The 22,705-nt window shown below is 47.3% G+C and overlaps 1 protein-coding gene across 1 annotated transcript in view; it reads right to left on the bottom strand.

Annotated features, from left to right (window-relative positions):
* Positions 1-653: 653 nt before the first annotated feature.
* Positions 654-22,705, bottom strand: part of EFEMP2 (EGF containing fibulin extracellular matrix protein 2) — a 127,645-nt gene continuing 105,593 nt past the window's right edge. The window contains exons 9-11 of the mRNA XM_063945083.1: positions 5,760-5,886; positions 4,354-4,549; positions 654-2,284 (exon numbers count right to left, since the gene is read on the bottom strand). Of these exons, the coding sequence (XP_063801153.1) occupies positions 2,126-2,284; positions 4,354-4,549; positions 5,760-5,886 (482 nt within the window). The 3' untranslated portion in view covers positions 654-2,125. The remainder of the gene's footprint in view (positions 2,285-4,353; positions 4,550-5,759; positions 5,887-22,705) is intronic.

Genomic DNA, 22,705 nt, shown 5'->3' with positions numbered 1-22,705 from the left:
GCAATGCAAAACTGATGATTCTGCTTGTATCTTTTATCTCATACTTTGTTTTCTATGTCTTGTTTCTTACATTTTGTATTCAGACACTGTAACCATTGTAGTGCGCCCAAGATGGCTTCCTCCTTAATAATATGGTTTCCTTCCTGCAAATGTATAGAGCTTTGAGTCCATTTAGAGAAAACGTTTATAAATAAATATTATTATGATTACTGTTATGGTAGTATTGTAATATGGCCATACACTGTAGCCACCAACCTTTTTTATGACCTTAAGAAAAGCACTACTTAAAGTACACCAGTTGTCAACATATTGTAAGATAATAAAAAAAAAACACTTCCAGAGAATGCAGCCTATCCAATCTCTAGGAACCAGAGACATCCGTGAGAATGCAGCCTATCCAATCACTAGGAACCACTGACCTCACTGAGAAAATAGCTTACCCAATCACTAGGAACCAGTGACATCAGTGAGCTTGCAGCCTATCCAAGCACTAGGAACCACTGACATCACTGAGAATGTAGCCTATCCAATTACTAGGGACCAGTGACATTAGTGAGAATGTAGCCTATCCAATCACTAGGGGCCAGTGACATCAGTGAAGGAGTTATGTACTTCAAGGATAAGCTGAATAGTTATAACTCTGTAGACAATAATAATTCACCCATCATTTTTTTCCTCTTTATTGATGTACAGTTAAGATGTAAAACTACTACAACGTGGAGAAATGTACAAGGATAGGGGTAACACAGTTACACTGACTGCACAACAATGTTTTATTTTACACGTTTTTACTCTCATTGCAGAAATTCTGCAAAGACAATTTGTCCATCAATATAATGATTTACTGCTGTCCTAGGAAAGGTCCAAACTTGCCTTAAAGTGTTAAGATACAACATTTACATTGCCAATTCCAGCCTACTAGCATTCCATAAGTAATGCTATGGGCCTTTGACCTTTAACTTATGTAAATCTGATAATTTACCGTTAAAGGAAAAGTACAGCTGTAAATATGAAGAACATGCGCTTGAAAATTGTTGCCTACATTTTGGTGAATATTATTATTATTATTATTATTATTATTTGTGTGATTTAACTCTAGATGCATCATCGCTTGAAAAGTGATAAAATGGAGAAAGAAAGTGCCAGCCAATCAGCTTCTAACTGCCATGTCACAGGTTGTGTTTGAAAAATGGCAGGTAGGAACTGATTGGTTGGTACTTTTTCACTCTCCATTTTATCACTTTCCAAGCAATGATGCATCTGGCCTGTAATCTTTTTTTATATAATTGTAATCAATAATACCCTTTTTTCCACTGCCACAATAACCCAGGTTTTTGCGGGGACAACCCATGTCACAGCGCAGTGGAAAATGGTAACAACCCTGGAATAGCCAGGATCGAAGATACAGCGTAAACGGGCTGTGACCCGGGTCCAACCTGGATTGGAACAATGTTAAAAAACCCAGGTTTTTTGTGGAAAAATGGTTAATAATCACATAAAATGACCATAAAACCATTGCTGTCCTAGCCTACTCCCAATGACTCACAACTAGGAGCCATCTGATTAATAACCCTGAATAAGGATGGGAAGCCATCTGTACCAGCACAATCTAAGGCTGTCTCTGATTTTCTACAGTGAGGAGATTACATCACATAGAAACCCTGCAAAGTCCGAACTTAAAACTGTTAGCCACAGTATGTTCCACTGAGTCCAGCTTATGCTGAGCCTGGCTCTGTGTATGATGCCATCTTATAGTGTTCCACTGAGTCCAGCTTATGCTGAGCCTGTCTCTGTGTATGATGCCATCTTATAGTGTTCCACTGAGTCCAGCTTATGCTGAGCCTGGCTCTGTGTATGATGCCATCTTATAGTGTTCCACTGAGTCCAGCTTATGCTGAGTCTGGCTCTGTGTATGATGCCATCTTATAGTAGATAGAAGGCCAAGATCTAAAGCTTGTTAATCTTTTCAGTGCCAGAGACCTGTAGCATTGCCTTGCACTGAAAGGCAGTCTCTTATAAGAACAAGTCTGGTTTTAATAAAAAAATAAAATACCAATTAGTAAAAAATATATTTAATGAAAAGAAAAAAGGTAATAGCCCAGAAGATAATGAAATTGTTAACGCTCTAGAAGGAATACTCCCCTACAAGTATGGTGAGCCTCAGGACAGAGCTGGAGCGATAGCTCAGCGGGGAGTTGGTCAGCATTTCCAGATCGAGGACAAACTCCTGGGGTCCGGTGACAGGGCGGGCCAGCACAAGCATTGCACTGATGTTGTTTATTTGCTGCAGGGACAAGGAGAGAAGTAGAAAAACTTGTGTTTACCGCTACCCACATAATTACTTTATGTATATAAGTAGCGTTAGCCCTGCCTCACCCTAACATAAATAAGCGGCATTTGATAGATAGATAGATAGATAGATAGATAGATAGATAGATAGATAGTACCAGTCAAAAGTTTGGACACACTTTCTCATTCAAATGAATGAGAAAGTGTGTCCAAACTTTTGACTGGTACTATCTCCTATATAATAGTCCAGATCTGTGACTGTGTGGCTGTGTGTATAACGCTGGGCGTGGCTAGGAGCTCTCATTGGGTTATCAGCAGATCTATCACATCCAGGCCACAGCTGATTGAGCGAGAAATGCCCTCCCACACAGGTTACATCCAATGGGAGGCTCTGCCCTTTGGCTGCTGTGTGTTCCCATAGCTGGATTAACAATGGGGCTGATGGAGCTGCAGCTCCAGGTCCACACCCCAAAATAGACCCACTGCATCTGCAGCAACATACCCTCCAACAATTTACACATAAAAATCGCTACAAATCTGAAAAGGGGGCGTGGCCACATGTAGGCATGGCCACGCCTCTTAGACTATACGTTCAATGGAAGTTTGGAGAGCCAGAAATCGGTACAGACCATAAAAAGGTACTATACCTGCCACCAAAAAGGTACAGTTGGAGGGTATGCCACTGCATCTGCAGCAAGTCTCTGCGCTGTAGATAGGATGCTGCGGTAAAAGGTTTTTTTTCCCCCCCATGTCCTGCTGCCAGTCCGCGTGCCCTCCCTGCCCCCCCCCCCCCCCCGGGATCAGCAATCCCAACTCCCTAGCCGCTGCACACGTGGAACAAAAGCTGCTGCGGTCACCGGCATAGAGTAGTATGAAAGCGGCACAGCGGAAGGATTTCATAGCCCTCCCAGCGCTGCATACTCTCTGGGCCCCAGAGCCTCCTCAGCGCGTGATGTCACAGAAGTGCCTCCCCCGCCACAGATCCCCAGAGGCCCTGATTCCGCAACACAGCACCTGGGCAGCCGGCCTGGAAGCCCCGAGATGGCTAATGTAACGGATAGAGTGAGTGATATCGCGGAGGGTAATGTCTGGACCCTGGATTAATGTAAAAGGTGACAGTGCTGTGCACTGCTGTGGGTCTGCAGTATCACTAACATTGCACAGCACACTCACCTTTTACATTGATTCAGCGAGTCAGTCAGTTCTGCCAGCCAGTCACTATTGTTAGCGCCGGCATTCTGGCGCTAAGGCCTGCTGGGGGCTGTAGTTTATTGAGTGCATTTTCTAACCCTGTAATGCGGCGTGTTGGAACACCGGCGCTAACAATACGGACTGGCTGCTTGGCTGCTGTGCGAGTCTCCGGGAGAGCTACTGCCAAACGGAGGACAGCAGCTTAGCTGCTTCCAGGAGCAGAAGCAGCATTACCCGCCCCTCCCCCACTTGCAGTACCTCCGGGCCCCATCCGCGGCACCCCCCCCCCCCCTCCACCACCCACTGTGGCTCCGGATTTCCTCCCCGACCCGCAGCACCCCCACACCTGCCCCTCCCCCACCGGCGGCACCCGCCCCTCTGGCACCCCCGCAACCGCTCCACCTGCACCCATGCACCAGCCCTTCCCCCGCCTGCAGCACCATCGCCCCAGCCCCATCACACGCCCTTTGTCCGTGCAATATTTAACCACTCACACAATTATGATTGGAGGTAATACTCCATATAATACAAATATTGCGCGCAACAAGGGCGTGCAAGGGTTAAGGGCGCATAGCCCCTTACGACGGTGTGAAGAGCGCCCGTAGGGTGCAATGAATCACCTAATATATATATATATATATATATATATATATATATACACATACAGACAAGAGATAGAGATATGCAGATCAGTTCTTTTATGTACAACAGAAGGAATGAACGGTTTGAGCACATCTAACTAGAAGACAGCGACTTTAAGAAACTGAAGTATTTCTATGCAGGGACGACGGAAGGTACTTGTATGTATTATGCAGGTCTCTCCGAATTCCAGCACGGTATAATGATACCACTCTCTCCAAATGTGTCACTCACCCTGATGTAGAAGAATCCCTGCTCATTTCCAGAGCGGATCTGGAAGGTATTGTATGCTCCGGGGTACACACTGGTTGCCTGAATTTGGAATATATCTGATGGGACGCTCCGGTCAGAAGTGATGCTCATGTACCTGTACACCACAGAGCCAGGCTCATCGCGGCACAGTGAGTTACTACCTGGACACATGCAGCGGCTGCAACATAAAAGCCAATATAATCAAACAGGGCCCTGTCTATACACAATCTGACATCTAGCTCACGTGTAATGTGATTGTAAGAGTGAATCCATAGATATAAAAACATACAATCTCTATATATTTACTATTTTCAGCAGAACAAGCAAGAGTTTAGGTACTTGTTATATACTGTAAGTGACTGGCAATTACATATTTTAGCTTATAATGAATAATTGTACAGTATGTTTAAGAATGACCCACAACCTTTTTTCTTTCTACTCTAGGTCAGACCATTACATAAAATGAATGCATTTAGAAGAAATACTGAACTCAGTACTGAATAGGTAACTTTGCTTTCATGTAAAAACACTACTAGGGGTATATTTACTAAAGTGCGGGTAAATATTAGTGGAGATGTTGCCCATAGAAACCAATCAGATTTTAGCTACTACCTTCCAAAAGGTGCTAGATAAATCATGGGCCCTCATTCCGAGTTGTTCGCTCGGTAAATTTTTTCGCATCGCAGCGATTTTCCGCTTAGTGCGCATGCGCAATGTTCGCACTGCGACTGCGCCAAGTAAATTTGCTATGCTGTTAGGTATTTTACTCACGTTTTTTTCTTCGTTCTGGTGATCGGAGTGTGATTGACAGGAAGTGGGTGTTTCTGGGCGGAAACAGGCCGTTTTATGGGAGTGTGCGAAAAAACGCTACCGTTTCTGGGAAAAACGCGGGAGTGGCTGAAGAAACGGAGGAGTGTCTGGGCGAACGCTGGGTGTGTTTATGACGTCAAACCAGGAACGACAAGCACTGAACTGATCGCAGATGCCGAGTAAGTCTGGAGCTACTCAGAAACTGCTAAGAGGTGTGTGGTCGCAATTTTGAGAATCTTTCGTTCGCAATTTTGATAAGCTAAGATTCACTCCCAGTAGGCGGCGGCTTAGCGTGTGCAAAGCTGCTAAAAGCAGCTTGCGAGCAAACAACTCGGAATGACCCCCATAATTGGTTGCTATGGGAACATCTCCACTTCCATAAACCCGCACCTTAGTAAATATACCCCCTAGAGTTGTGCCTTCTCTTACAGAATGAGATCCAAGATCCTGATAGATATGTAAGTTACCCAACGGTATAACAGAGTAAGAGTTGATCTTTCAGTTGTTCCAGACTACACAGGCATGGGCAGGTGGAAAATGCCCAGTTAATGTCTAACATAACAAAGTAACAGACTTACTTGTCAGACACTTGTATATAAGGCTCAACACACAGATTCTTTTCCACACATCGATAGCCTCCATGGAAGTTGATGCAGGTCTGTTGCTCTGTGCAGGTATGAGCCCCTGTCTCGCACTCATTGATATCTGTAAAATCATCCACATCTCATAAGCATATGTAATGTGCCCTACACACTGGACGATAATACTGAAAGATATGAACGATCTCGCTCATTAATGAACGAGATACCGTTCATATCTTTCAGTGTGGAGGAACCAGCGATGAACGATGCGCGGCCCCGCGCCCGTTCATCGCTGGTGCCCTGTCGCTTGTGCATGCAGGCCAATATGGACGAGATCGTCCATATTTGCCTGCACTGCTATGGAACCTGGTGACGGGGGGAGTGAAGAAACTTCACTACCCCCGTAGCTGCCCCCCCGCTGCCGGGTCGCCCGTTGGCCGTATCTGCCGTCGGGCAGCTCGGCAGCTGATCACAAAGTGTGTAGGCCCCATAAGATTCGCCACGTGTTATTTAGGAATCTATGCCAGCCTCTAACATTCTATTGACTATTGCTATGGACTAGCTCTTAATCTATTTTTTTTTCTTTTGGGGGGATTACACAATATTTTTGTTTTGTTTTGCCAGAGAGCAGGGACGGGTTGGTCAGCCTAGTTATGCCCCTGTCTCTCCTGTCTGTCTCTGCATAGACTGCCTCACTCACTGACAGCAGCCCCTCGCTCGAACCTGCCTGACAGACTGCTGCTCCCTAAGCGCTGCTAGAGGTTAGGAACAGATTCAACAGAAGAGATCCAGCAGGTAACTTAGGGTTAGGGTGGGGGGGGGGGGGGGGAGTATAATACTAAAGGTGTGTACACATGCACCGATGCAGGCTAACGGCCGATACTGACTACATTGTGCCCGGAGGCATGTAGTCAGTATTGGCCACACCGGCACACTCTATATTTTCTTGCGATGCTGATCCCGCAGGACCATGCCTCGGTATCACAAGTGCATACATACAGTGCGACATGGACTAAGTTTTCCCTTCATATACCTCAAATATCTCAAATTATCCTTCCTTACACCTTCTTAGAACATAACTCTGAACTGCTTCATGTTCCATCTCTGGTAGCGAACTCACGCTCCCGTTTACAAGACCCCTTCCTTGCCACTGCCCATTCATGTTATTCAAGACAGTGCCAGATTGGACAATTCCAGTCTTAAATTCTTTAAACCCTCTATAAAACTGTTTTTAATGGAGCCTTCCCTACTCACAAGGTGTGTACACACGGTGAGATATTTTCTTTCGATTTTGACTATATAGTCAAAATCGCAAGAAAAGTTAGTGCAGATTGCAAGGTGAAAGTCACCTTGCGATCCCGATACAATCCCGATGCGCGGTCCCGCCAGGTCGGCATCGCAAGAAAAGATAGACTGTGCAGGCAAGTCAATCCTTGCTAGATCGGTGTACTATCTAGTTCATCTCACATGTCAATGACATCTCACATAAGCCAAAATCTCACATAAGCCAAAATCGTAAGCACACATAGTCCATATCTCAAGAAAAGTTAGTCAAAATCGGTGGTGCTGGGCTCCGGGGAGTTCAAGTGAAAATCGGGCACAGCAAGGATCTCACCATGTGTACACACCATCACCAGGGTCGGTTCTAGCCCTTTTGGCGCCCCAGGCGGAAAATAGGGGTGTGGCTTCATACAGGGGGCGTGGTCAGTTACGCCCCCTGTAGAGTTGTGCCCCCTGTAGGAGTAGCCCCGCTTACACACAAAAAAAATAATAATTATTATACTTACTATCCCCGCTCCTGATTCCCGACCGCTGCAGACCTCCGCCGGTGCCGCTCCTCTCCTCGGATCTATGGGACAGATAGACACTAGAGGTCAATTATGACCCCTAGCGTCTGTGTCAGTCCCACAATGCTGTGCGGTGCGCGATGAAGTCAGGTAACTAGACGGGTAGCGTTTAGTTCCCTTCACAGCGGGGGACACAGTAGCACAATAGCGTATCTTGCCATGGTGCGGTGCCCTCCGGATGGCGGCGCCCCAGGCAAAAGTCCTGCTTGCTCAAGGCGAGATCCGCTACTGACCATCACACACACTAGTACACCGCTGGGACTCTCTCAATCTCCAATCTGAGCCACACTCTTTTTTTCATCCTATATAATAAAAGGCTAACGCTGCTCCTCACCTCTGTGGGGGGAATTCAAGGGGTTTGTGTGCTGGTGGCCACTAGATGGCTACAATTGAAAAAGAGAGACAAGACAAAAAACCCTTGTTTGGGAGCACTCGTTTGTAACAATTTATGTGATGTAAATGGAGTAAATGATGAGAAAAATAAAACTTAACCTTTAATTGTTTCTTGAATAAAAGGAAAAAAGTTATAAGACAATTTGAGGACTCGTGTCTAGTATTCAGAAAAAAGAAACTTGTTTGACCTTTTTAGCAAATGAGGTACAAGTTGCTAGGAGAAGGTGAAAATGTCAATTTCACCTTCTCCTAGCAACTTGTACCTCATTTGCTAAAAAGTATATAACTATAACTTTTTTCCTTTTATTCAAGAAACAATTAAAGGTTAAGTTTTATTTTTCTCATCATTTACTCCATTTACATCACATAAATTGTTACAAACGAGTGCTCCCAAACAAGGGTTTTTTGTCTTGTCTCTCTTTTTCAATTGTAGTCTAATCTACAAAATTCCTGGGAGCACCGCCAATCATTAGCAGTTTAAAACTATATTTTTTCCAACTGCATATATATTGGTTTTTCTATGTCATTTATATACTCTGTTTAGATTGTCAAGACTAGTGCGGTTCCAAATGAAATTTTGTGGCCACTAGATGGCGCCTGACCAAGCAATTGAATTGTTGCTCCATTTGGGCCGCGCACAGCCGCCAGCGCTTACTGTTATACTGTTCCATCATTTTGATGGGCTGGTAACTAGTTGCATTGTAAGCTCTTTCAGAAGCAGGCACCTCCATACCCTCTCTTTTCATGTCTGCTTTCTTATTGTCTGCCCCTGTTTTATGTGTGCCCTCCCTGTTTTCTTCATTGTCTGATGCCGCAGAGCTCATTCCAAATAAACAACAATAAGAAGAATGCGTTAACCCACGGTATGATCACTAAACACTGAAATGGTTACAACATTCTCACTTTAGCTTTTCTCCTGCTTCTTGTTATTAATACTTCTAGTCTCCCAAAAGAAGAAATGACCCAGATCACAGTGAAATCCCTGAGACTTGCTTGTGTCTGCTGCATCAGTAGTCTACTCTACCAGTGGTCTATATCTGACTGCGCTCACTCGTGCATAACCACATTAGGCTTGCTCTAACAAGCTTGGAAAACACGAGCCAGTAAAACCACAATCCAGAATAGCATTTCATGGGAAATGCTTGGAGCAGAATTTAAAAAAATAACTTCAATTGCAGAGTACAGTACATAGAACTACAGTTATTTGGTGATAAATCATCTAAAATAGTCACTTTGTATTTGATAGAATCAGTGTCTAAACACATGGTTGGTATGGCCACATGTTAGGGCTACTGAGCGCTGTATTTCCATCTCATTGCACATGCCTTATAGGTTACATGTACTCTCTTCATCTAGCTGAAACCTTCCTATTATACCTGACAACTTCTTATTTGCATAACAATACAGAATATTAAAATGTACGCATCAACAAGGGGCTCATTTATCAATGAGTGATAAAACTCGTTGCATATGATACATTGTGCTCCAGCCAATCAGCTCTCAATTGTCATTTTTCAAAACATAAGTTATGAGCTGAACTCATTACAGTTAGGAGCTGATTGGATAATCACCATTTATCATACACAACAAGTTTTACCAATCACAATGAGTTTTATCACTCGATAAATTAACTCCACAAGTCTGTTAATTCCCACTATCCTGCTCTGAGAGTCATCCTAGGGAGTGTTGGCAAAGTGTTCTGGGCTATCTGATGCAGTGACGTCAGTCCACACACGTTGTGATTTAAACAGTAATGCAGGTTTATTTAGTGCACACAGGTGACTCAGATGTTACACTTATATCGGTAATCAGGAGCCCATATATCACACAAGGTAACAGCATTAGGTAGTGGTACTTATCAGGAGATGTCTGTGGTGGTGAAGCATGGAGGACTGCACAGCCGTGCAGTCTGACTCCCACTGTAGAGAAGATGATGCATGCACTGGAAACGCTGTGAGTTTCTGTATCTGAGGTCTGCTCCCAGTCTCAGCTCTGCACACTTGTACACCAGGACTCTGTCTCTCAGTCTCTGTGTGTCACACTCTCCTCACTCTCTCTGATATGGAGGAACAGAAACTACTTCATATAACTCCTGGCACTAGAGGTCTAACACTAGGGGATGCACTCACTGACTGCTACACAGAAAGAGACAGGTACAGAGCGCACCATGGGGGTCATTCCGAGTTGATCGCTCACTAGCTAGTTTTAGCAGCTGTGCAAACGCTATGCCGCCACCCACTGGGGAGTGTATTTTAGCTTAGCAGAAGTGCGAACGCATGTGCAGCCGAGATCTGCAAAAACAGTTTGTGCAGTTTCTGAGTAGCTCTGAACTTACTCAGTGCTTGCGATCACTTCAGCCTATTCGTGTCCGGATTTGATGTCATACACCCGCCCAGCGACGCCCAGCCACGCCTGCGTTTTTTTCAGATACGCCTGCGTTTTTGCAAACACTCCCTGAAAACGGTCAGTTGACACCCAGAAACGCCCCCTTCCTGACAATCTTCTTGCAGCTGTCAGTGTAACTGAAAACTTCGCTAGAACCTGTGCACAACCACAACGGGCTTTGTACCCATACGTCGCAGGGGCGCATTGCGGGCCATACGTATGCGCAGAAGTGCCAATTTTTAGCCTGATCGCTGCGCTGCGAACAACGGCAGCTAGCGATCAACTCGGAATGACCCCCCCATATCCTAACAGGGAGGTGTCATATCAAGACTGTGGCAAACTCCAGGGAGCTAAAAGAGGCATCAGTTTAATGTTTAATGTAAATTAGGTGAATAAATGACTTATTTCCATGTGGAGGAAGATATGGCTCATCTTTATGCCTTTGTCCCTTCACCAGGCCATTGCTATGTCATAATGTCATCTGATATGGCATAGTCTTTTGACATAATGTGGAAGATGGATCATTCCTCATTTTAATGAATTGACAGCCTATATCTTACTCCAACTCTTGTGTATGGGGATTGGCTGAAGAAAGCTTACACCAGTAGAAATCACAGAAGTCTCAGTATAAAACTTTTTCTTGAAGAAAGCAAGGTTGGAAAGCGCGGATTTTGCAGATTAAGAAAGAAATCAGCAATTGCGCTGGATCAGACTTACACTTACTGATGGAGATCACTCATGCAGAGGAATGATCTGTCAGTTGACAGACCACAGACCGTGAAATGGAATTTTCGATGTGGGCTGGTGACCATGCGATCACAATGAACAGCCCCATTTTGTGGGAGTGTCGTGGTCCATGCGTGGCCATAGCATTCTGATGGCATTAGGATATCCGACATGTCACTTACACCTAGAATGTGGCTAGTACAAATCCAGAAACTAATCATGACTGCTGTGTCTGCAGGGAATCCGGTCTTTAGGTCAAAAGTAAGTAGGTCACCAATGTTTTGGTAGACCACTATTGGTCGACACTAAGTAGATCGACAGGGTTTCTAGGTCAACAGGGTATTTAGATCGACAGGTCAAAAGGTCAACATGAGTTTTCCCCTTTTTCTCTTACGTCCTAGAGGATGCTGGGGTTCCATTTAGTACCATGGGGTATAGACAGGTCCCTTTGGAGCCATGGACATTTTCAGAGTTTAATAGTGTGGGCTGGCTCCTCCCTCTATGCCCCTCCTACCAGACTCAGTTTTGAAAATGTGCCCGGTGGAGCCGGTCACAGCTAGGGGAGCTCCTAGGAGTTTTTCTAGTTTTATTGTTGTTGTTTTTAAAGCGTTAGGTACAGGGAGGCTGCTAGCAACAGCCTCCCTGCTTCGTGGGATTTCGGGGGGGAGTTGGATCCATCCCTAGAGGTTAATGGCTCCTATCTCCGCTGACAGGACACTGAGCTCCTGAGGGTGCTGATCGCAAGCCCACAATGTGACCGCTCACTCCCGCAGCACGGCCGCCACCCCCTAACAGAGCCAGAAGATGGAGTGGTGAGTATGATGCCGGTGCCCCGGTAAGTGGGTCACCGGCGAGAATGGCGGCATAAGGGTTGGAGCGCAGCCCTGTGAAGCCGCACACTATGTGCTGCTCTGTAAGGGGCGCCCTGAGCCAGCGCACAGACCCTACACTGGTATACAGAGGCTAACAAGGGCTAATCCCTCTGTTAGCAACCACATTTACCTCATGGCAGTATAATCTCAGCAGCGGGAAGACGGGGCTTCTTCCTCAGAGCGGATCCAGCACTCACCAGCGCCATTTTCTCCCTGCAGATCACACTACAGAGATGCTGAAAGGGAGCGCTGCCCTCCTCTTCACTCCAGATATCCTCTGTGGTACCAGGGTGTATTAGACAAAGGGGGAGAGTGTTATATTTCACTGTGTAATATAATGAGGTTATTTAGTCAGCACCAGGCATTTGTCATAATAACTGCCTACTGGGGCGCTGTGTGGCTGGCTCCTTATACTCTGTGACTCTCTGAAGGTATTCTGGGGGGAAACTGTGCTGACATTTTCCTGTGTGTATGTGTAAATCAATTTACCATATTTAAGGGACTATGGGGAACATTTACTAAGCAGTGATAAGAGCAGAGAAGTGAGCCAGTGGAGAAGTTTCCCCATCAACCAATCAGCAGCTCTATATCATTTTATAGTATGCAAATTATAGATGTTACTTCAGTGCTGATTGGTTGCCATGGGCAACTTCTCCACTGGCTCACTTCTCCGCTCTTATCACTGCTTAGTAAATGTACCCATTTGTCCTGTACTAGAGAATGTAGATCTTCTCCTGGGGAATCTGTACCATGCTCAAAACTGTACAAATCTCAGGCTTCGGTGGCAGTCCCCCTGGGGTGGCCTCCATAAGGTGTACTTTGATTTATATTTCTTTTTTTTTTTTTTAAACACATTTTATTGAGTGGATCATGAAATAGGTACAATGATAACATAACAGAGCACCCGAACATTTTGGGTGCTTAAAATACAAATGTAGGTACAGTAAATTGTTGCTACAACAGCATGGATCCTTTTTTTTTTGTTTTTGTGTTTTCCCGTGTTTAGAGATTCAAGTTAGAGCATAAAAAGTGGGAAACTCTCGGCAACGGAGTGGCCTTCCGTCAAGAGAGTCAGCAAAGGAAATGAAAAAAAGAGAGTGCTCGGAGAGCGATCAGAAGGGGACAGAAAAGCATAGGAGGCTGGGCACCTCCGGTTGAAGAAAAGAGGGGGGGGGGAGTAGAGAGAGGGCAAAGAGGTGGAGGGGTAGCCTTCGGGGGCAAGAGGTGGATAGGACCTTGGCATGCCGTGTCAGATTATGAATGGGGAGGAAGCCTGTTGTAGGTTTAGCCATGGGGACCATACTTTATCGAATTGCTTCGCAGTATTGCGAATAACTGCGGTCATGTATTCCATTTTGTGGACATACCATATCCGAGAAATTATCCCCTGTATTGGTGAGGGGGTCGGGCTCTTCCAGTCTGTGGCAATTTGGCATGTCATTGCCGAGACTATATGTCGGAATAGTTTGTTTTGATGTCTGTTGAGGGTAGGAAGAGTCATGGGGAGCAAAAAGTATTGGGGGTCGGAGGGGATGGAGGTGTCGAATAAACGCGAAAGCATGGTGATGAGTTCACCCCATATTGTGTAGATTTTAGGGCAGGCCCACCATATGTGTAAGAATGAACCGATGTCCGTACAGCCCCTCCAGCATCTATCTGGAGTATCGGGGAACATAGTATGTAGACGGGACGGGACATAGTACCATCGGTAGAGTAATTTATAAATATTTTCTTTAATTCTTACACATATGGAGCTGGAAGCCGCATTGTCCCATATATCTACCCAGTCCTCATTGTCTATAGTGAATCCCAATTCCTTTTCCCATGCCACTTCATGAGGGGCCCGGGATGTTGTGGGGAGGTCGTCCAGGAGGGTGTAGATGTCTGATATGAGGCCTTTAGTGTTGGTGCGTTTCCAGCTAATGTGTTCAAAGGGGGATAAATGTCTGTGGAGAAGGGTGGTGGTGATGGTGGAGTGGAAATGTCTAATTTGTAGATAGCGGAAGAAGTCCGATGAGGGGATTACTGTTCCTTCACGGATATCTGCGAATTGTGGGAACGTAGCTGTGGAGGTGATATCATTAACATAGAAAATACCACTCATGCGCCAAGATGTGTGCGTGGCTCTGCTCATACCTGGTGGGAAGGCTGGGTTGTTAAATAACGGAATTAGCGGGGATGGGTATGGGGCCAACCTGAACCGTCTATTTGTCAGGTCCCATGTTGCCAGGGAGCGACTTACTACAGGGTGCAATAGGGCCGCACGGGGACGCTGGTTCCGGTGAAGCCACAGTAGGGAGGATAGTGTAGCTAGGCCCGTCTCCTCCGCCTCTATCCCCACCCAGACCTTCCGCGTCCCGCCTTCGTTGCACCATTGTGCACATTGAGCGAGTTGCGCGGCATAAAAGTATTTCTTAAAATCCGGGATACCCAGACCGCCGCCTCTGGAGGGGCGTTGAAGCAGTTTAAGTCTGACTCGAGGGCGTTTGTGATTCCAAATAAAGAGGGAAGATTGGCGTTGTAGGGTCTTGAAGACGTAGGTAGGGACGTAGATCGGGAGGGTCTGAAATAAGTACAGGAGTCGGGGGAGCACGCTCATCTTGACAGAGTTAATTCTGCCTATCCATGATATAAAATAACTGGACCAGTCCACCAAGTCCTCCTTAATTGTCTGTAATAAACGGGGATAATTTGCTTGGAAAAGTTGGTGGTGATGGTGGGTCAAGTACACACCAAGGTATTTAATTTTCTTGGTTTGCCAGTTACAGGGGAGAATAGTTTGAAGTTCTTGTTTGAGAGCTGCCGGGATATAAAAGTTAAGGACCTCTGTTTTGCTCACGTTTATTTTATAACCTGAGAGCTGTGAGTATGAGCTAATCTCAGATAAAAGCGCGGGGAGAGATTGGGCTGGGTCAGTGAGGGAGATCAGGACGTCGTCGGCATATAGCGCTATCTTGTGTTCAGATAGGCCTGTGGATATTCCATGGATAGCACTGTTATTCCGGATCCTTGCTGCTAGGGGCTCCATGACTAGGGCAAAGATTAAAGGGGAGAGGGGGCATCCCTGCCTGGTACCATTGGTGATCCCGAAACTGGAGGAGGAGACACCGTTAACCATAACCTGGGCCGACGGAGAGTGGTAGAGTGCTTTAATTCCCTCTAGAAAGTTTCCGGAGAATCCCATTTTGTCAAGGACTGCAAAGGCAAAAGACCACGATATGCGGTCGAAGGCCTTCTCCGCGTCAAGAGCCAAAATGAGAGAGGGAGGTTTCCGTTTTTGGATTGAGTATATTAGATCTATTGCCCTTCTAGTGTTGTCGGACGCCTGGCGTCCAGGAATGAAGCCGACCTGATCCGGGTGGACCAGGCCGGGCATCAGGGGACCCAGACGGTTAGCTAGTATTTTCGCGTATATTTTCAAGTCAACATTCAATAATGAGATTGGTCTGTAATTTAAGCAGCTAGTCGGATCTTTGTCAGGCTTTGGTATTACCACTATATCGGCCCGAGTCGTCTCCGGCAGGAAGGAGGCTCCCTCGAGGATACCGTTAAATAGGGAGGCTAGGTGTGGGGCCAGTTCCTTCGCGAAGAGTTTATAATATTGGGCTGTGAAACCGTCCGGACCCGGGGCAGCCGACGAGCGCATCGATCGTATGGCAGCTATTGTCTCCTCCTCCGAGATTCGACTATTTAGGGCTTCCAATTGATTGTCGGATAGGGTTGGGAGGGGGGTATCGGATAAATATGAGCGCACTCCCCCGGATCCGTCAGGAGACAGCAGGGGCGAGTCAGGTAAGTTATAGAGGGAGCTATAAAACAGGCGGAAATCTTCAGCCATCAATTCAGGGTCATATGTATAGGTTCCCCTTTGTGGCGAGTACAGTTTATCTATTGCACCCAACGCTTGCTTACGACGTAGTTTGTTGGCTAGTAGGGTATCTATTTTATCCATTTTGTCGTAAAAGCGTTGTTGCAACTTCCGAAGAATTGTTGCCGCGCGGGTGGATAGGAGAGTGTTGAGTTGTCCTCGGAGGGAGTCTATCTGGGTGAGTAAAGAGGGGTCGGGGGATGCTTTGTGTTTGGGTAGTAAGGTGGCTATTTCTGATTCGAGGGAGGCTATTTCCTGTGCGGCTTTTTTCTTGATTGCCGACGATTTTGCTAATAAGGTACCGCGAATCGTGGCTTTGTGGGCTTCCCAAAGGATATTAAGTGGAATATCGGGAGATATATTTTCAGTGAAGTATTGTGTAATCGCTAGTCTAGTTTCCTCTAGTGCAGAGGGGTGTTGTAGAAGCGAGTCATCAAGACGCCATTTAAATTTCCTATGAGGCGAGCGGTATATATCTATGAGGAGGTAGACCCCAGCGTGGTCCGTCCAAGTCAGTGGTGTAATGCCCGTGTCCGAGATCAGTGGCACTAGGGCAGTGGTGATGTGGATCATGTCAATCCTGGAATAGTGTTGATGTGGAGCTGAGAAGTGCGTAAAATCTTTGGTGTGGGGGTGTTGGGAACGCCAAGTGTCACAGAGACCGTGGAGTTTCATGGTGGCGGTAAGTGTGCGGGAAGCCCGAGGGAGGGTCGTCATGGAAGCATGAGGCGGAGGACCAGATCTATCCAGCAAGGGGTCTATTATGGTATTAAAGTCACCACCCATGATAATGCTTCCCTGTGCTTCTCGTGATAGGCGTTTGGAGAGAGAATCAAAAAACAAAGATTGGTCTTGGTTGGGGGCGTAGACGGAGACCAGGGTGAAAGCCTTAGAGCGGAGGGTACCCATTACCATGAGGAACCGTCCGTCTGGGTCTGTCACCGTCCTGGAGTGAATAAACGGGATATTACGGTGAACTAAGATGGCCACACCCCGTTTTTTGCAGTCTGCTGAGGCAAAGTAGGACTGGGAGAACCATTTGCCCGTAAGCCGAGTGTGGGGACCGGTGAGATGTGTTTCCTGCAGGAATGCTATGTCAACTTTCTCACGTCTGCAAGCACTCAGGAACACGGTACGCTTCCTAGGGGAATTCAGGCCATTTACATTGACCGAGAATATTTTAAGAGACATGATTATTTACGTGGGGGAGTACGGCATATTGCCAGGTATGGTCCAGCGAGGTACAATTTGTGCCAGGCAAAGGCCACCCCTCCAGGCCAAGCAAGAGAAGGAGCAGGAAAGTCAAGCAGAGGCCACAAGAAAAGAGAGAAAAGAAAGAACATAGAAAAGAAGAAGAAGAAGTACCCCAAACGGGGAAACATCCCTGAGGTTGTGGGTCCCGTTTAGGGGCCGCTAGGAAAAAGCATCGAGTTAGTAACATTATAAACAACAGTAAGGGATTGTAGGGGGGTAACTGAGCTACCATGTGGGAGGGTGAGCGTCACCCGGGCCATGAAGGCTGGGAATGGCTATGACCTTTTTACATTTATAGCAAACATAATATAATATAGGACATTGAGAACTGTGTCCATACAACAAAAATGCAAGCATGAAAACAAAAAAGAGAGAGAAAAAAATAAAAATTGGGGAGGGAGAAAGAAGGGAAGGGGAGGAGGGGGGTTGGAAGAAAGGGAGGGAGGAGGGGGGGGGGGATTCAAACAGTTATAACTTGTTTATAACAGCATTAACCAAGGATAGTTACGATACTGGTAGTTGAACTGAGGTCGAATCTTCCACTGTTCACACTCGTTTCGAGTCGTGGAGAAGTTGCACCGACAGTTCATGCACTATACACATCGGGGGGTTTCCCCAGGTCAGGGAGGGTCCTTGTCCACATTGCGCTGTCGGGTCACCCGTGTCCAGTCGGGAAGAGGGGACTGAGGATGTGGCGGTTGGGATGATGAGGCCGCCATGTCTTCTACTGCTGATGTTGGGAGGAGATCTAGCTTTGCCAGCAGTTCCTGTCCTTGGGGTAAGGTCTTGACCGAGTGAACAGAGTTATTGACCGAAACATGTAAGTGGAAGGGGAATCCCCATCTGTATCTGATCTGGTGTTGTCGTAGGATCCGGGTGACCGGTTGGAGGTCTCGCCGTTTTTGGATGGTGGAGGGTGCAAGATCCTGAAAGATCTGCAGCTGTGTGCCTTTAAACAGGATCTCCGATGTGTCTCGAACGGAGGACATGATTTTCTCCTTCGAACGGAAATAATGGAAACGGACAATAACATCCCTGGGCGGTTGGGCGGGAGATGGTTTTGCCCGGAGTGCTCTATGTGCCCTGTCGCAAAGGCATTCTTCGACTGTGAGGTCTGGTACCAAGTGTATGAAGAATTCTCTCAAGAATGTTGGTAGTGATGGGCCGAGGACCGTTTCTGGAACGCCACGTATGCGCAGATTATTTCTACGCGAGCGATTTTCTTGGTCCTCTTGTCGCTCCTTGAGGGACTCCATTTCCTCGTGCAATCTAGCGAGTTCACTGTCAATGCGGTGTTGGGAGCGGCAGAGATCGTCCGTCTTTGTTTCCAGTGCATCCGTCCGGTTACCGAGATCTGTAAGGTCCGATTTAAATTCGGCTATAGCGTTCGAGAGTTCTTGCTTGAACGCGGACTGCACTCCCTCCAATAGGCTCGACATAACCGCCTGTATCTGGGGATCGATACCCACTTCCGACGAACATGGAGAGGGGGGGGAGCTTGCGGCCATGGTGGGGTTCTGTGAGCCCTTGGACTTTGACCCAAAGAAGTTAGTCGGAGCTTGCGATGCTTTTTTGTTTTTGGACATAGTGGCTTATATCCATAAGAGGTAGGGTAGGAGTGGGGGTAAAAAAGAAAAAGGAAGGAAAAATTATTGCTGGGGGGACACAGGCCCGAGTCCGTTTAATGAACAGGTAATCCGGTCAGATCCGATCCTCCAACCGCGGAGCTGGGGGGGTAGGGTGCCAGAGTATTATATATGGGGTCTGATCATTTGGCTATGGCACATGTAGTATTTTATTATTTTGCGTTAAATCATCTTGAGAGTCATCTTAAGGTTAGGTCTGGGATGTGCGGATCCGAATATCATAACGCTGAGGCCATGACTCTTCCAGGCGCCAACTCCGACGTCGGGGCAGATCGCGGTTCGATCCCCTATTCAGTGGCCCGGGCGCACTTGGGTGGTATTAAAGCACTTCCATAGCCTTCGCCGATACTGGCGGTAGTGTAAATAGAATCTGTACTCCTGCGGGGGTGAGGAGTGTGTGGTATAGTGCGGGTTATCTTTACCCTGGCTGAGTGCCAGAAAGTAAAATGGTGACTCTGGGTTCCTGTCGTGGGCTTCTATGGAGCAGGGGTGCAAATGAGAAATGAGTGCTGTGGCAGCAGCAGGCACTCACAATATTCCAGGATGGTTGGGTGCTAAAGGTAATGCAGCCTTTTTGGATGTGCTGTAGAGATTCCTAGAGCTGCAGGTGTGCTCAGCCTTCTCCAGCTAAATCTCCAGGAATCCAAGATGGCCACCGCAGCACTTATAGGGCTGCTCCTTTCCCCTCTTTTATCCCTTGTGGGGCTGCTTGTGGCACAGAGGCTCTTTGGAGGTGCTTAAGAGTGTCCAGCCTCGCATGTGGGGGTGATCCGGGGTGTCGGGGAGCCCGTCGCGGCCGCGTTCCGATCCCGGAGCTCACGGCCGGGTCTTCCCCGAACTCGAGGTCCCGGCTTCTGGGCGCGTGTTAGGCCGCGGCGGCCGGAGGTAGCAGGGGGGCCGCAGGCCCGCTTCAGCTGCTGCACAGCTCCGCCGGAGGGGTCCGCAGGAGGGATGAGGCCACCACAAGCCGCTGCCAACGGTCCGGAGGGGAGGAGATGAGGGTCCCAAGTCCCGCGAGTAGCTCCGGAGCCCGGCCCCGCGAGGCGGCGAAATCGAGGCCCCGGTTTCACAGGAGGGGGAAGGCCACAATCCGCAAGGGCAGCCAAGGCCGCCCTCCGACTCCGCAGCACGCTTCCCCTGGTCGGGTTGATGTAGGCAGAGGCAGTGGGGTAAGTGCAGGGGGCACCAGGATACTAAATAGAGTTGTTTTTTTTATTTATGTTGGCCAGTTTGCAGGAGCTCCTAGGGAGTGCTTCCTCTCCCATTGCCAGCCAGGCCACGCCCCAGTGCGGGTGATTTTCAATTGGGAGAGTCGTCTTCTCGGGTCTCCTTTAACAGGAGCTCTAGCAGTGGCACAACTTCTCCCTTCTACGTCCAGGCCACGTCCCGGAGCTGGTGTATTTTATAAAGAAAAATTGATTTATATTTCTTAAATATATCCCATACTGGGAAGTAGTCGCAGCTTGGGAGTTTCTGTCCATTTTCTTCCAGAAACAATTGGCTGCTCTCCCTGTGGTTCAGACTTTCTTGACAGGGATTCTGCACATCCAACCACCTTTTGTGCCTCCTACGGCACCGTGGGATCTTAATGTGGTGCCGCAGTTCCTACAATCGGATTGGTTCGAACCTCTACAGGAGGTTGAGGTCAAGTTTGTTACTTGGAAGGCTGTCACACTGTTGGCATTGGCATTTGCTAGGCGTGTGTCAGAACTGGAGGCATTGTCCTACAAGAGCCCCTACTTGATTTTCCATGAAGATAGGGCTGAGCTCAGAACGCGTCAGCAATTTCTTCCAAAGGTTGTGTCGGCTTTTCATATCAACCAGCCTATTGTGGTGCCAGTGGCTACTGACTCCTCAATCACATCAAAGTCCTTGGATGTTGTGAGGGCTTTGAAGATTTATGTGAAGAGGACTTCTCGTCACAGGAAGTCAGACGCTCTGTTTGTTTTTTATGCTTCCCTCAGGGTTAGGTGTCCTGCTTCTAAGCAGACAATTTCTCGCTGGATTAGGTTCACTATCCAGCATGCTTATTCTACAGCTGGCTTGCCATGTCCAAATTCTGTTAAGGACCACTCTTCCCGTAAAGTGGGTTTTTCCTGGGCGGTTCCCGGGTGTCTTGGATTTGCAGCTTTGCCGGGCGGCTACTTGGTCGGGGTCGAACACGTTTGTTAAGTTCTACAAGTTTGATACCTTGGCCTCTGAGGACCTTCAGTTTGGTCAATCTGTTCTGCAGGAGCCTCCGCGCTCTCTCTCCCGTACTGGGAGCTTTGGTACATCCCCATGGTACTAAATGGAACCCCAGCATCCTCTAGGACGTAAGAGAAAATAGGATTTTAATGACCTACCGGTAAATCCTTTTCTCCCAGTACGTAGAGGATGTTGGGCGCGCACCCAGCGCTTCATTTCCTGCGTTGTTACTGGGTTAAGTATTGGTTCAGCTGTTGCTGTTCCTCTTTCCTGCTGATTAGCATGGTTTCTTCTAGTTCCTGCTGGTTAGCATGGTGTCTTCATGTTGCGTGCTGCTTAGTATGTTTTCTTCATGTTGCATGCTGGTTAACATGCTTTCTCCATGTTCCGGTTGGTTAGCATAGTATCTTTCATGATGCATGCATGTTGGCATGGTTTCTTTCATGATGCATGCCGGTTGGCATGGTTTCTTCATGTTTCATGCTGGTTGGCTTGATTTCTTCAAGTTGCATGTTGGTTTGCATGGTTTCTCCATGTTGTATGCTGGTCAGCATAGTTTTTCGTTTCGGTGTGAGCTGGTGTGAATCTCACCACTATCTGTGTATTTCCTTCTCTCGAAGTATGTCCGTCTCCTCGGCCACAGTTTCTAGACTGAGTCTGGTAAGAGGGGCATTGAGGGAGGAGCCAGCCCACACTATTAAACTCTTAAAGAGCCCATGGCTCCCAAGGGACCCATCTATATCCCGTGGTACCTAAAGGGAACCCCAGCATCCTCTACGGACTACGAGAAAAGGATTTACCGGTAGGTAATTAAAATCCTATTTATTTTTTATTATTTGGAACTTTTTCATACTTTATGATTCACGTAGACTACAATTGGGAACGGTAACCTGTGCTGAGAGCAGAGGTAGCAGAGCGAGGCACCTTGCCCGAAGCATGGCGAGCGAAGCGAGCCATGCGAGGGGACACCGTGCACCAATTGGGGATCCCGGTCACTGTACGGAGAGAACGACACCAATTTTTTTTTCAAAAACTCATGTCGACCTTTTGACCTAGACCATGTCGACCTAAAGACCCTGTCGACCTAGCATCCCTATCGACCAACAGTGGTCGACCCAAACATTGTCGACATACTTACTGTAGACCTTACATACCACACCCGTCTGCAGACGACACCGAGTATGCGGGATGGGCGGCACTTTCAGTTGCACAGATTTTCTGCACATTACGGCGGATTCTGACATTAGCTTATGGACGCTAATTGCACCGCCACTACCTCTCTGTATACAATGCCCACTACAGGCTTCCATAACCTGCTGCTGCATCGGAGGATATCCGATCAACTACGTAACCATCGGTCATCTAGAGTAACCCTGAGTAAGACCTACATCTCTAAATCAGACATCTCTGGTGTTACCAGGGACGTGCAGTTAGGGGAGGCAGGGGAGGCAGTGCCTCCCCTGTCATTACTGATTAAAATAATATAAAGAAGATACTTATGACACATATTCTGTGTCATAAGTATTTGCTTTATATTATCCTAATCGTCCCAGTCCATTGTAAAGTGTTTGGGAGGCACCGATCGTGGTGCCTCCCTGTCAGATAGGGAAAGATATGGGAGCGGGGGGCGGGTGCGGGCGGGGCCTAGCAAATGGGCATTAAAAGCCCATTGAAAATACATGGGAAAGCCCCTGTCAGTCAGGCCACAGTGATTGGCCAGCGGATCCGTCACTGGATCCGCTGTCAATCACTGTTGTGGGTGCGG

Source organism: Pseudophryne corroboree, chromosome 11 (genome assembly GCF_028390025.1).
Source record: "Pseudophryne corroboree isolate aPseCor3 chromosome 11, aPseCor3.hap2, whole genome shotgun sequence".
Lineage (NCBI taxonomy): Eukaryota > Metazoa > Chordata > Amphibia > Anura > Myobatrachidae > Pseudophryne > Pseudophryne corroboree.
Note: the sequence above shows the minus strand (reverse complement) of the source record. Positions and strands in the feature narration are given on the sequence as shown.